The sequence below is a fragment of the Phoxinus phoxinus genome, assembly GCF_949152265.1.
Source record: "Phoxinus phoxinus genome assembly, chromosome: 3".
Lineage (NCBI taxonomy): Eukaryota > Metazoa > Chordata > Actinopteri > Cypriniformes > Leuciscidae > Phoxinus > Phoxinus phoxinus.
The window spans coordinates 34,312,181-34,327,638 of record NC_136878.1 but is presented as its reverse complement, the minus strand read 5'-3'; the positions used below and the strand labels follow the sequence as shown (position 1 = coordinate 34,327,638).

Below are 15,458 nucleotides of genomic sequence, written 5' to 3'. Positions count from 1 at the left end.
GCCCTTGTGTATTTAAACCTCTGTGATTCCTGTTTGTCAGGTCCTGTCCTTCATGGTTGTTTGTTGGCATGCTTCATTATTGTTTTCATAGATGTTCTGCTCCTGTGTTTTTGGTTATTTTAATATTTTATTTTAATAAATGCTATTACGGCAATTGGATCCTATACTCTCCTGCATTTTTAAAGTTCATCATTGCAGAAAATGTGACCATGGACAAGGGAAAACACTGGGGTTAAGATTATGAGGCACTGACAAGGGACAGGTGAAGGTTGTTTATTTTCATGAAAAACTAACAATAGTGACTATGGGAACAAATCATAGACATTATATGAAGGGGAACAAACGTGGTAACAAGGAACACTGGAACAAAGGGGACAGAAAACACTTTAAGTACTTTATAAAAAAAGGAAAACCCAGGCAACCTTGCTGATTTGGTGAATGGGTTTATTAGTTATGATAAGCATATTTTTAAAGATGGCTCAAAAGACCCAAACTCAGTAAACACAGGCTCTGCAGTAGTAATTTTCAGCCAGGGATATGAGATATGCAAGCAGACTGCAAATAATTTGTGTACAAAGAGTGTGCATACTGTTGAACTGCATAGCTGTAGAATTGGTTGAACAGAGTTAGACAAAGTTCTTAGTTGTAGACTTGATTCAGTCTCTGCTTTGTGTAGTATGATCAGAAATATTATTTCAGAAATAATTAGTTATTTTATGAAATAATGAGTAGGCTATCCATTCAAAAACTAACCAGAATGGTATAAGGTTGCATTCATTTTGATCCCTGCACATGATAAAGGAATAATGAGAAATTAATGAGTTGACAAATTAGCCAAACAAGCTTTGAAAAAATAAATGATAGACACGGACATCAGGCCTTCACGACCAGAAGGTGAGAATATTGTTTGGGAAAAAGTTATCAAAGAATGGCAGAATACATGTATTTGATAAAATAAAATAAAAAGTTGGTGTTGTGGAAAGCAAAAGGGGAAACAGAAGAGAGGAAACAACCATGAACAGATTAAGAATAGGACACAGTAAATTAAATAGCACACTCCATATTATGGGGAAACTGGATTCGGCAAGGATTGTCAAACCCCAGAAACAGTAGAGCATGTGATTGTTAATTGCAGAAAATATGAAACAGAGAGAGGACATGATTAAAAATATGGAAAGTATAGGTCTAGCGTGGACTAAAGGACATACTGGAATGTAGTGGAAGAAAACAAGGAAGGGAATATCTGTTCTGCTTTCTAATAATTACAAGTCTAATGACGAGGGCTTTACACATTGCTGTGTGTAGGAGTTAGTTAACTCCAGAAGATGGCAGTAGTGCAACATAAATGATCCAAGCTACGGTTAAAACTCATTGAAGAAGAAGATGATTATGATGATGAGGAGGAAGAAGGGGATCGTGACACACAGCTTACCCACTGGCACATCTTATCACATTCTCTATTTGTATAGGCCATTTCTGGAGTACTATAATTCATAATCACTATATGCATATTCTAATGAAGTAATGCAGACCATTCATAATTACTCATGTAGACATCTGCTTTTATTCATATTTCCTTTTTTTTTTTTTTTTTTTTAAAGCAAAGACCTCTTGATATGAGTTACACTACAGTCACATTTCAGACACAATATTACCACTCATTTAAAATCTCTCGGTAGAAAAAAACATTGTCTGGTTCAAGCACAATAATAAGCTACATTCACAACATTCACTTCATAAATAAAGAAATAATACATAAAGGCGCACAGGACACATACATACGCCCTCCTGGTGGCTTTCTGCTAAATGAAGACTCATTCTCAAATTAAACTTGATATTGTAGTCCCGGACAAACATATTAAGGCGTCTTTCAAATCTGGTATTGCCCCTGGAGGAAAACATTGAGTTCGCAAATGCCTAAAGAGGGAATAATTCTTCTGGAGATGAATTTCCATGGACCCTTTTCACATTTCTGGGGTTCTCAGAAGCGAAAGGCATGGTTGGGTAAACTTCTATAGTGGTGACCGTAAAATACAATATTTTTTTTAAGTTCCCATTTGCCCCAATAGCAAAAGAAAAATCCATGAAAGCATTTCTATGACTTTCCAAAAGATTAGAAATGTTGCTGTTATTCCCTCGATTGTTGTTTTAGAAAGACCCTCGCAACAGCATTAACCAGTTTTCTGTAATTCAGTGCCAAGGTAATATAACACAAAGTATAGTGTTATACATGTACATTAATTAAAAACATTATGAAAATACAAAAAATGTATGATGTTCATTCATAACTGTGTAAATGTCTCATCACTGTCAATGAAAAGGGTCCAAGGTTTTTCTTTTCGGTTTTACATCTTCCGGCCACCAGGGGGAAGTCATACAATCTTCTCTGTAATGGTGAGGGTTTTTGGAAAGGGCACAGTCATGCATTAGTGTAAAACTAAGCCCTTCCAATGTGCATATTCTGTTGAAAATAAGCAAATCAAGCAAAGCAGAGACATGGCTTGAAAAACATATTTGCTCGAACTAGTAAACAATCCATTGAACAATCCACGCATCATTTAACCTGTTGACCTATATGGTTCTTCAGCAAGATGACCTCTTGTTTAAATTAGTAGTAATTAGTATGAAATTAAGTAAAACATTGAACTCATGTTAATAAATTAAATAACGGATGGGGATTGTTTGAGTCGTGGTGACTGCTTGTAGACCCGGACGGCTCCAGTTACACAGTGCATAGAGTCCTACAGTATCAGTCTGGAGACTGACACACGCACACACACACACACACACACACACACACACACACACGCACACGCAGTCCTGCTCATTCAAGAGAGGTAGTAGTTCATGTTTCTCTGTCTGTCTTTGTCCGTTTCAGTTTGTTAAATCCATCCACAGAGCAGCAGCCTCTTTCAAGGGGAGTGATGGATGGAGGAGCCCTTATGATGAAGCTCAATCTGCGCTTGGAAAAAAACTCATCCCAGGCTTCATTCCACTTCACAAGCCACGACCATAATCTAATTCCAGTGTGTCTTTGGCCATGGTTAATAGGCCTGGGATAGAGTCCCATAGTCCTCCAAGCATGTAGACCTTGACCAATATGTAGTTCAACAGCAGCAAAAGGTTTTATTTTATTCAAGGGCTTGTCCGTTTGATAATCACATGCGTGAAGAGGTCGCCGATTCATAGAACAGCACATATGCATCGCTGCTGCGCACCTGACTGGATGACATGGGGCTCACCCTGAAAAAGAAATTATTTATTTTAAACGTTTTTGAAATTGTAATAATAATATTTCACAATATTACTTTTTTTTCATTGTATTTTTTAAATCAAATATATATATATACAGTATAGATATGTTCATAACAAAATATATGTTAAACAAAAATACATACAGTCATGGCCAAAATTGTTGGCACCCCTGGTAAATATGATCAAAACTGGCTGTAAAAAATAAATCTGCATTGTTTATCCTTTTGATCTTTCATTCAAAAAATTGCCAAAATTCTAACCTTTCATTGAAGCAAGAGAATTGAAAGTGGGGCTAAATCACATAATGAAATAAATGTTTTTCTCCAAAACACGTTGGCCACAATTATTGGCACCCTTTTATTAAATACTTTTTGCAACCTCCTTTTGCCAAGATAACAGCTCTGAGTTTTCTCCTATAATGCCTGATGAGTTTGGAGAACACCTGACAAGAGATCAGAGACCATTCCTCCATACAGAATCTCTCCAGATCCTGCAGATTCCCAGATCCATGTTGGTGCTTCTTCTCTTCAGTTCAGCCCACTCATTTTCTATAGGGTTCAGGCCAGGGACTGGGATGGCCATTGCAGATCTTGGTTTTGTGCTCAGTGACCCATTTTTGTTTTGATTTTGATATTTGTTTTTGGATCACTGTCCTGTTGGAAGATCCAAACATGGCCCGTTATAAGATTTCTAGCCCCGGCTGTTAGGTTTTGATTTTTTATCTGTTGGTATTTGATCCAATCCATGATGCCATGTATCTGAACAAGATGTCCAGGACCTCTGGCAGAAAATTAGGCCCACAGCAGTAAAGATACAGCAGAGTATTTCATTTTACACATGGGGTACTTTTTTATCCCTGTGTGCACCAAACCCATCTTAAGTGTTTGCTGCCAAAAAAGCTATTTTTTTGTTTCATCTGACCATAGAACCCGTCCCGTTTGAAGTGCCAGTAGTGTCAGGTACTTTTCAAACGTTCTATGGACAGAGGAACCAAAAAAATAGCTTTTTTGGCAGCAAACACTTAAGATGGGTTTGGTGCACACAGGGATAAAAAAGTACCCCATGTGTAAAATGAAATACTCTGCTGTATCTTTACTGCTGTGGGCCTCATTTTCTGCCAGAGGTCCTGGACATCTTGTTCAGATACATGGCATCATGGATTGGATCAAATACCAACAGATAAAAAATCGAAACCTAACAGCCGGGGCTAGAAATCTTATAACGGGCCATGTTTGGATCTTCCAACAGGACAGTGATCCAAAAACAAATATCAAAATCAAAACAAAAATGGGTCACTGAGCACAAAACCAAGATCTGCAATGGCCATCCCAGTCCCTGGCCGGAACCCTATAGAAAATGAGTGGGCTGAACTGAAGAGAAGAAGCACCAACATGGATCTGGGAATCTGCAGGATCTGGAGAGATTCTGTATGGAGGAATGGTCTCTGATCTCTTGTCAGGTGTTCTCCAAACTCATCAGGCATTATAGGAGAAAACTCAGAGCTGTTATCTTGGCAAAAGGAGGTTGCAAAAAGTATTTAATAAAAGGGTGCCAATAATTATGGCCAACGTGTTTTGGAGAAAAACATTTATTTCATAATGTGATTTAGCCCCACTTTCAATTCTCTTGCTTCAATGAAAGGTTAGAATTTTGGCAATTTTTTGAATGAAAGATCAAAAGGATAAACAATGCAGATTTATTTTTTACAGCCAGTTTTGATCATATTTACCAGGGGTGCCAACAATTTTGGCCATGACTGTATATAATATGATATCTAAAGACTTCTAAAGCGACTTAAATGTCCAAATACTTTTTGTAGCCATTGCACATACTAATTACACTATAGCCTATAATGCTGTTAAATACAGATCTATGTTAGGTAAAAAAATAAGATTAAAACAGTAATGCACATGCTTAGTTGGGTCATTCCTACAATTTGGTGGATTATGGACTGAGCAGGTTTGTTGAAAACATTTTTACAATTCAATTATTCTTAAGTCTTCTCAGAGGTAGAAAATGTCTGTCTATCATACATACACACTGGTAAAGCTCAGGCTAATATAACATAATAATCCTGACCAAATATTTCAAATTTCACAGCAACATTCTATGGCATTTGTCAATCCTGTTACAGGACATGTTTACAATGCAATGTATAACAGGGTGGACGTTTTAAGCTAATAAAGTCTATTACTAGCTAGGAAAGAACAACAGGCTAGCAAATGAAGAATTTAGGAATCAATTTTCTTTTGTATTTTCATTTATAAATTGACACAACAGGATGGACATGTTATGTTTTATGTTTAACATATTTTACGCTTAACATCACCTAGATTGAGGAAAAGAGAGACAAGTTTAAGACTGATTCTTAGATCTTATTTTCCCTCCAAAAAATGATGTTACTTCTAGCAAGACAATATTTAGGGCATACTCTTAAGATTTTAAAGGGCAAATAGCACCAATGTAAGAGGATGGACTTGAGTTTGAGGGACATAAACTAATTTAATGATTTTACACATTCAAATATGTATCACAATAAATGTTATTTTATGTCAGAGAGAATAAGTAAATATATTTAGAAATTTAGAAATATATATGTAAACTTTTCCCAAAGTGAAGTGGAGAAAGCGTGAATCGGGATATGGGAATTTGTCTGACAAGAGCAGCAAAACAATATTCTTAAGTACTAATCATTATGAAATTGTGTTAATTGGGGTATTTCTATACATGGAAAACCATGCAGCAGTAAAGTTAAATAACATTTTATGTATAATATGCAGTATTGTTTCATAGGGACATAAAATCCACCAAACTGTAGGAATAACTCTGTTATAATCTTACTGCACAAACCTCTTTTTATTTGGTTTTTTTTTACATTTTGTCATGTCTAATTACCTGGAGTCATTGTACGTGTACCATTCTCCTGTACAGGGACTGCGGCAATATGCTGTGTAATGGCCACCCAAAGATGTACCAGTGTGATTGGACACAGCATACAGATTATAGACTGCATTTACTGTGAGTAGAGAGCAGGATCGATATAAGAAAAGAGAAACAACAACAATTAAACACAATTATCCTGGAGCTACAGTAAAAACTGTATTGCTTTAACAACTGTATAGAATACAGGTGCCATAAATGATGATGCAGAACTCACCACTGTTATCGGAGGCAAATTCCCTGAGGTCCAGCTCTTTAAGGGGGAAGTTTATAAAGGTGGAGAGTTTGCTGGTTCTCACGCGACACTCAGAGAAACGCTTCAGATCTGAGATAGTTATGAGTCAAGGGCAAACAAATACATGCCGCTTTTTATCCAATCCATAACTGATGTTACGTATTTAATTCATCAATACATGATAGTAATAAATAATGCAATTCTTTGTATTGTGGTTTTGTTTAAAAAGGATACGAAGCACCAAGATTTTAGGAAATTTCTGAATGGTAAATTTTTTTGTGCATTTCCTTCTGGATTTACATCTGTGGCATGTCTGCATGAAAAAAGAGAGGTTAGGGTATGTCTAAATATTATATATTACTTAACTAACTACATTAATTAACATGAAATTAAAATAAAAATACTTTGAAAACATTTCTTAATCTCAGTTAACATCAATTTCAACTTTTACAAATACATTATTACAATTAAAAGATATCTGTTTATATAACTTAATGGATGAATTGACAACAACAATTTTGTATTAACTAATGTTAACGAAGATTAAGAAATACTGTAACAAATGTGATGCTCATTGTTAGTTAATGCATTAACTGGGACCTTATTGTGAAGTGTTACCATATATACTGTATGTATGTATGTATATATATATATATATATATATATATATATATATATATATATATATATATATATATATATATATTAGTAAAATGTATACTTACTGGTCTCTCATTTCCATCTAGCACATCCTCCTTGGTGAAAAGTCGAAGACAATCGATCAAACTCACTTCTCCTGAAGTCTAAGGAAACGAAAAAATAAAAACAACAACCAAATGAAACACGCACGTTTACACAAACATGCTGCCATGTCAATAAGCTTGTATTTGAGTGTGACAGTCTTCACCTTAGTGATAGGCAAGGACAGATCCCAGAACGGATCAAACACAGTTGAGCAGAAGCCACACTCGCTGCACGTCAATGAGCTTTTCAGCTGACCAACAAACAGATCTGTGAAGAAAAAAAAACACACACTTTATAACCAGAGCAGGGAACACACACACAGCAAGACTGTAGCCGTTGTTAATATAGCAGGTCAACTCACCGACTACTTTGCTGTCCTCACTCTCCAGGTACTTGTTCCACATTCTCTTGCCTTTCTCGTCATCCCTGTAGATAAAACACATTTTTTTAAGACTCCAGACAGACTTCTCACTATTACTGTCAGATTGCAACAGTTAAACCACACACCACATGTGATTCATCTGTTAGATCAATCACCACATCATATTACAGCACAAAACCGAAACAAAGCAGTATAAATATGTTCCAAGAGGCCAATCCTGTCTAAATCTGTTTAGAAATATATTATTAGCTTTCCTGAGGCCATGGCTAAAATTTCAGTGCAGAGATTATTCTTTTTCGGGGACTCTAAACCAAAACCTAATGAGCTCCCTCGACCCCCACACAGAAACATTCTACGCAAGCATCAACTTCATGCTCCACACAAATAGTGTTCTGCGCAGTTTCTGCTATTTCTAAATTGCAACAGTGATAATGAGAGATATTATTACAATTTAAAATAGTTTTTTATTAAGAAACAAATTATGCTTCAGACATCATCCTAATATGCTGATTTGATGCTCAAGAAACATTTCTTATTAATATCAACAATGAAAACAGTTGTGCTGCTTAATATTTTTGTAGAAACCATGATACATTTGTCCTGGATTTTCTGATGAATAGAAAGTTCAAATGAAAAGCATTTTTTTTTAATCTAAACTTTTTTTGCTGAGCTTACATGGTGCAATGCATTCTGGGATCGACTTCACGGTGAAACGATACACGTGATGCTGCCTTAGAACTTGTCTAAAATTAAGTCTTATAAGTTGGCTTATTTTTTTAACAACAAACATGATGGGAGGGTTTTTAGAACCTGCTTGGTGTATCTACGTACGAGAAGTGATCAAAGTCCTCCATGCTGGTTCTGGGTTTCACTATCACTCTGTTTACTTCGTTATGGAGCCCATCCAGGAGAAACCGCAAGAACTCCTGAGCATCCTGCTGACTACACGACAGAAAACAGAAGGGAAAGAAAGTATATTTTTAAGGGCGAGTTTCAGCTAATTCAAAACTACATATTGAAGAAAACAAGTAAAATATGATGTTAACATAATACAAAATGTTTTACTGTAGATGTAACTTACTTGTAACCAACGAATCGAGGGGCATATTTCTGGATCTGCATTTTGAAGTCAGAAGGGCTGATGGCCTCACTGCTAGCAGATGTCCAAAGAGTCTGAGTGAGCTTGGCAAACTCTGAAAACAGAAACACACACATACTGTAGGCAGACATTTGACTAACACAGGACCCAAAGCTGCCTGGTATGCATGATAAAAACGAATGCTCTACTATATGAACTGGTAAATGCGTCTCTTACCCTCCATCAGCGCAGCTTTGGCCCTGCAGTTGTTGTTGAGGTCAGTGCGGTGCGAGTTACGCAGACAGTAGTCCCTCAGGTCATGAGTGTTGCTTAGACATTGCAGAATGGAGTTCATGAAACACTGCAGAGACACATTCAACAAAAGGCAAATGAGATGGTTACTCCGTAAACATAGTACATAGTACATAGGAACAATATTCCACTGAAATATTTAGTCATAACAAAACAGAAGTAGCAACAGATCTTTTTTGTGTGTATTTCTGACATACATCCACGTGCAACGGATTATTGAAAAAGATCCAAAATTACGAAGTCATTTTTAAAAATGAAACATACATGTATAAACTGCATTTGCAAAATAGATTGTGTGTATGTCGACTTTAAAGGAACAGTGCACACAAAAACATACACATATTCAGTTCTTCAAAACATCTTTTATGTTCCACAGATGGAAGTTTGAATTGGCATAAAGGCAGGTAAATATTGACAGAATCTCTTTTTTTGCATGAACTATAAATGGAACCATACTGAGAAATACTTACAGTATTTCCTAGATTCCTGAGGCCCACCAGACCCTGAGCATTCTTTGAGTTCTGCAAGAGAAAAACGGCAAGAGGGTTAGTATAACAAAATACTAGTATAACAATATACTAGTATACTAGTATAACAAAAGGGTTAACAGCACTTGAGTTATACAAAAACATATTTGAATAAATTTAAATATGACTAAAGCACATGACTCACTCAGGCCACGTCATTTGTTTGGCACTGATACTGACAGTGAAGTGAAAGTGCATGTTTAAAAAGAGAATTATGTCTAATAGAATTATTTTCATTGCATGCATGCCACAAAAAAGAATTAAAAGTGTTTCTGCTGATATAAAATTACATAACAGCATACTGTACTGTGCTGTATAATGCTGTATAATGAGTCTATACGGTATTATTTTTCAGTATTATTATATAGTTTTGAGGACAGATTTGTGCGAGCTAACCAACGCTTTCTCTCTGGGTTATTAAATGGCATGTTAGCAGATTTAGACAGAGACCCCTGCTGTTGAAGACTTGACACAAACAAATTATGCCCATCTGCCACACCACAACAAAAACAACTTTAAGTAATTTATTGAACTAGGGATGAAACATCACTGTCTGGTCAATTTTACTGTAAGTGATATATGAAAATATTGCAGAGGAGACTGTTTCACCAATCAAAATTCAGACAGCTGGGAATGATGATGATGACGATTTCACATGTTTGATATTCTCGACATAAGTGCTCAGCCTGTTGACCATGGCATAACACGGAGCGCTCCAGAGATCACGAACAATGCGTCAAGCAGTTACTCTGTATGAATCTCACGCATGAAACTGAGACACTCCGAAATCAGTGATATCAAGGCCTGGAAATAGCAGTGCTCATTCTCATGTGCGTCATCCACTGATTGCAGTGACACAATAACTAGTCCAAATTTGCAAACATCCCCTCGGACAGGTGATTTTAAAGTCTGCGACTGTTTGAGAAAGTGTGTGTGTGACTGAGATTCAAAATATGAAAGTTGCTGGTGTGTTAGGCAGCCTTGAAATTAGAGTTGTTACAGCTAACTAAAACTAAATCTATTATAAATCAATGAATAATAATTAATAATAATCAATTAATTAGATAAAAAACAAACAAAATGACTAAAATTTTACAAAAATAAAAAGCTAAAAATAAATCAATGTTATAATAGTATATAAATACAAAAATAACACTGCTTGAAATCATTCAAAAGCTAAAGATTGTGGTATTGGTATGCTCTCTATGGATGAGTGAGTAATTGACTGTACAGTGTGTGACAGAACTGTATAGCATGTTGAGTGTATCACATATTTTACACTGGTGTGATATACCAATCCATCCATACATCCAGAGCAGTGGCATAAATCTCACAAACCGATTACAATTTTGTTAAATAAGAGGTGTAACTGACCACTACTAAACAGTCCAATGCTATTATGATGGTTTTCTTGATACATCTTGAAGTATCTTTGAAGTAAATGCTATCGTTTAAATGAATCATTCAGTACCAGTATATATCTAAGTATCTGATACCATCACTGACACAAAATGTTCGGACAGATCAGAATACACTTCAATTAAAAGTAATGAAGTGCACCAATCAAACACCTTCTATTTGCATCTCTGAGGAGGACAGACACATCAGGTTCAAACATGTTCAGCTGCGACTTATCCCAGGAGTTTTTCTCTTATTCATATATTCATCCAAACATCTGAAAAGCTTTTTCTTCCCCAAAGAAAATGAGAGAGGGGGAACAGATGGTCCAAGGCCTCACTCCGCTGCTGAGCCGGTCTCTGGCTTTCACACCCAGCCCTTAAACCAAACAGATTGGTATGACAACAGCCAGCACCCAGCAGCAGCCATGGGTACGGTAAGCGCAAGGAGTTCTGCCTCGAAAGCGATTGGGTAACAAGAGGGCTGCGGGATCTCACACTGGCTGTCTCTTCAAAGATCTTCGGAGGGCTGCGAGTTAATTGGCTGGCGCGAGTTAAAAGCGAGTGAGTAGGAACAGTGTGTCCTGACCTTAGTTTCTGGAAGCCATGGCTGTCACCAACATAAGAACTCAATGTGCTCTGATGCCAAAAGGCTGGTCACATGCACATACTGAGACACATTTTATTCAAGCAGACTCCAGAGGCTCAGTTCTTTTATAACTTAATGTGCATTTATGTATCTTTTCAACATCCTTTATTTGTGTCCTTGATTATTTTAGACACATTTGTAAACAGTTTATAGCAGGTAAAATTTGTCCCATATTTCAGTGTATACTGTTCAAAAATAAAGGACACATTTGGGACAAGTTGGGACACCTGGAAGGAACTTATTGCCGTAACCTAATCTCAACCAATGTTGATGATAAGCCACGCCATTTCATTTCATTGTTATCTTGAAAATGATTGACAATCTAGATGGGCAGGATAGAGATTTTGTGTAAGGTCACAGGCATGTGAAGAACAGGACCTTTGGCAATTCTTGGAATGTAATCGCTAGATACACAGATAACACACATTCCTTCAGAAAGGCATGGCTTACTTAGGAGTCCATTTGTCCAATATTACATAATGTTATGTTCTGATTTTTCACTGTTGCATAACAAACACTGGTTACACTGGGTAATGTGGTCATCATCACTCGAATAATTTATGTTAAGCCCCTTGAACTGTGTTGTTGTAAAATACTGCAAATAAGGCTTTAGGTTTTCCCATCATTAAAAGCCACATAACCATTTTAAATGGATTCTTAATCTTATGGATTATTCACTGCCATTAACTGTTTCTGTATTATGGGTTTTCAAACTAGGGGTTCTTGGGGATCCACTGAAAATTCAGAGAAAATAAAGGTGATAAACTTAATATTATTTACAGAATTTGAGTTAGTTTTTCGCTCTTTCTAAGACTGGTCAGAAATCATTAGATCAATCATTATCAATATATTTACAGCCATAGTTTTAACACTAACACATAAAAACAAATAATATAATGTGTATCTATATAGCCTATATATATAGGCCTATATATATATTTTTTTTTTTTGTCAAAACATTATTTATTTATGAGTTTTAATCTGTCCTTCTTGCAACATTCTTTTGGTTAAATCTGCTTTGCAACCGTATTTATTGTGTAAGAAATAGGCTAACACATTTTCAGTACCATTTTACATCTAATAGTAGCCTACTCTATTGGGTAAAAATGTTAATAAAAAGTTAATATTTTCAAGATATTTTAATAATTTATTTTTACTCATGCATAAAAATGTAAAGCTGTCATAATTTACAAGGGAAACAGCATATTGGAATCGTTGGTAATATGTGCTATTTACAACATGACAACAACCTTTGTTTAACGTATGGAATCTAGCTCAGTATTGAGGCATCTTAGTATGAATGTGTAGCACAGGACAAATCGGGCACAGAAAAACAGACATCCAAACAATTTGCCTTTCAGAGCTAAATATAGCCCATAGTAATTTAGAAAGATCAACAAACATATTTACAGCACAAAGAGGTGGTGACATGCCAGTTATGTAGCCTGAACTAGGTCTACATCACAGATGACTCAATATCATCCGTTTTAATTTAGTCTACACTCTAATTAACAGTGCTTAAGTGGTTTCCTGACTCCTCATGAATATGCGCGACGCAACAGCTGCGCAAGTAGATGGCGTCAGTCGCTCAACGCAAAGCCAGCGGCTTAAAACGCAACTAAACAATGACCGGAGTTATGTAACAGTCCTCGAACATTTACATGTATATTATATATTATTTATATAATTTATATATTATTGGCAGTGATACCGACGCGACAAACGTAAAGCTTCCGTATGAAGCACCGAGCAGCATTATGAGTTTGAAAACACACTGAAAAATGTTACAGGACGCGAGAACGCTGGTCACTAGGCAAGGTCAGAGATAGCAGCCAAGCATCTGTACATGCGCTTCTGTTGAGACACATTGGGGAACAAGTCTGCAAGACTCAAATTCTTTAAATGCTAAGACATAGACTAAGCATATTTCTAATGTGAGTGTGCTTTGTTCCCTAGAAGGTAAACCTTAAAAACACAGGGTGGATATAGGCTATAGGCTACCATATCAGATTTAATGGACTGAATTTAACGTAGGCCTACATAAAATAAATTCTGAATAAAATAATAATTTCAGTTGTCTTCATATGAGCAAAGATGGCATGCAACTGTTGCTTATTGTTCAGGATAGGCTACGTCTTATAATTTTCTCACATCTCCATCAATTATTAGAGTCAATAATGTGTCTCACCCATATAGCACATTCGGGATGTCTCTGTTTTTTGTCTAATATTTTGTACTTTTCTAAAATATGTTGTCGTGTTTATCTCCTCAGGGGGTTCTAAATTGCAAAACACCTATGTTGATATACAACCATTTCCTAAAATAAACAATACCAAAAACAAATCAATATTGTGAGGACGTATTGAGCCATGCTCACTTTTAAAGTTCACAAAGCCCTATATGGGCTATATAGGGATTTTGATGGGTGATATTCACAGTGATTTTACACTCAAAGATAACCTACTACCAAACTACCATTTGAGGTAGGAAAAAGGATGAGAAAACATGTGGCATGTAAAGTCTGCATCACTACAAAAGCAATGAAGCGTGAGTTTGTGAGTGTTAGGTGTAGCCTACTTTGAGTGTTAATTTTCATGGCCAAAATATTCTCAAATACTTCCTCTGATCTTAACTAGTTTCACCTCTATTGTAGACGCATATGCTACATAAAGTCGATATGATAACTTACGAACTGCTAGTTAGGCTTACCTTTGCCTGGTTAATAAGAAGCCCCACAAACGTGGACACCAGCATAGAGCGAGACATCGTCGGACTTTTTCTGCGCATATCCTGTTTGATAAAGGGGAAAGCTGAAGCCGGCGGTTCCTCTGGGACAGTGACCGTGTACGACTGTCTTATACTCGGCATTATGACTGGAGAAAACTAGCGAAATAAACGGCGTAATGTCTAAATATGACTTAACACCAAAGCCAGTGTATTCCTGCGTATCAGTAAAGATCCTCTTTTATTCTTGCAGTCTTTCTGATGGTGCCTCGTTGGCTATTCCTCAGGTGATATTCTTGTGCTCAGTAGGCTAGTGTCCTTGGGCTCACGAGAGCTTAACATTAACGAATAATGCGGACGTATCGCGCAGGTCGCATGCAATAAATATTGCAATAGATAAAAAGATACAGAATTGTACTAAATCGACTCGCGCTTAAATATTCCGTCCAGGTGTTCTGTATTAAGCCGGCTGTAGTCCGGGTGCGCGAGCGCTGAATGTCAGATATCAGCAGAGCAATCATGGAAAAGTCTGAGTGCTGTTTGCTTTTACTCGGGCGAGCACACGCCCCCTCGGCACGAGAGAGACGTCACCAAACGACTCATGGCTCTCCTGACGTCACCCAGCAGAGGACAAGACCTTCCCATTCATCTGTGACAGCAGCATGTCCGTGTAGTCAGAAAAGTCTCACGGGTTTGGAACGACATGAGGGTGAGTAAATTATGACATAATTTTCATTTGTGGGGTGACCTATCCCTTTAAAAAGCTGCAGTCTTAGAAATGCAACAAGCAAACGCAGCACATGGTGAGAGTTATCACCAAAATAAAACAAAATGTAATAAAATGCAAACCCTCATCATGACAATTAATTGTATCATCACACAATTGGTGTGTATACGTCAGCATGTGATGACATCTGGGTTGCAAAACGTCAGACACCCCCTCCTACACATTCAAAATATAATGTAAGCTGAAACAGACACCTTTATACATCAGTGAACATGATCGTGGCATTTTGGATCCCACCACCAAACAAGCAATGTTGATAACAAATAATATTATTCGATTGGTACATCTTTTTAAATGTAGGCTATGTAATGGACCGTAAACACTTAGTTTATTTGGCTGGGGGTGCGGGTGTGTGTGTGTGTGTGTGTAGGGGGATAGAACTATTATGCACATTTTATGCAATTGTGCAAAATGGTTCGAGTTGGTCA

The 15,458-nt window shown here is 36.8% G+C and overlaps 1 protein-coding gene across 1 annotated transcript; it reads right to left on the bottom strand.

Annotated features, from left to right (window-relative positions):
- Positions 1–1,549: 1,549 nt before the first annotated feature.
- usp2b (ubiquitin specific peptidase 2b) lies at positions 1,550–14,913 on the bottom strand. The gene is made up of 12 exons (XM_079608322.1): positions 14,229–14,913; positions 9,417–9,467; positions 8,872–8,995; positions 8,638–8,749; positions 8,388–8,498; positions 7,536–7,600; positions 7,338–7,441; positions 7,156–7,233; positions 6,665–6,743; positions 6,413–6,520; positions 6,151–6,271; positions 1,550–3,243 (listed from the first exon to the last, which is right to left on the bottom strand). The coding sequence occupies exons 1-12, from the start codon at positions 14,385–14,387 to the stop codon at positions 3,159–3,161; spliced, it is 1,197 nt and encodes a 398-aa protein (XP_079464448.1). The 5' UTR covers positions 14,388–14,913; the 3' UTR covers positions 1,550–3,158.
- Between the last annotated feature and the right edge of the window lie 545 nt (positions 14,914–15,458).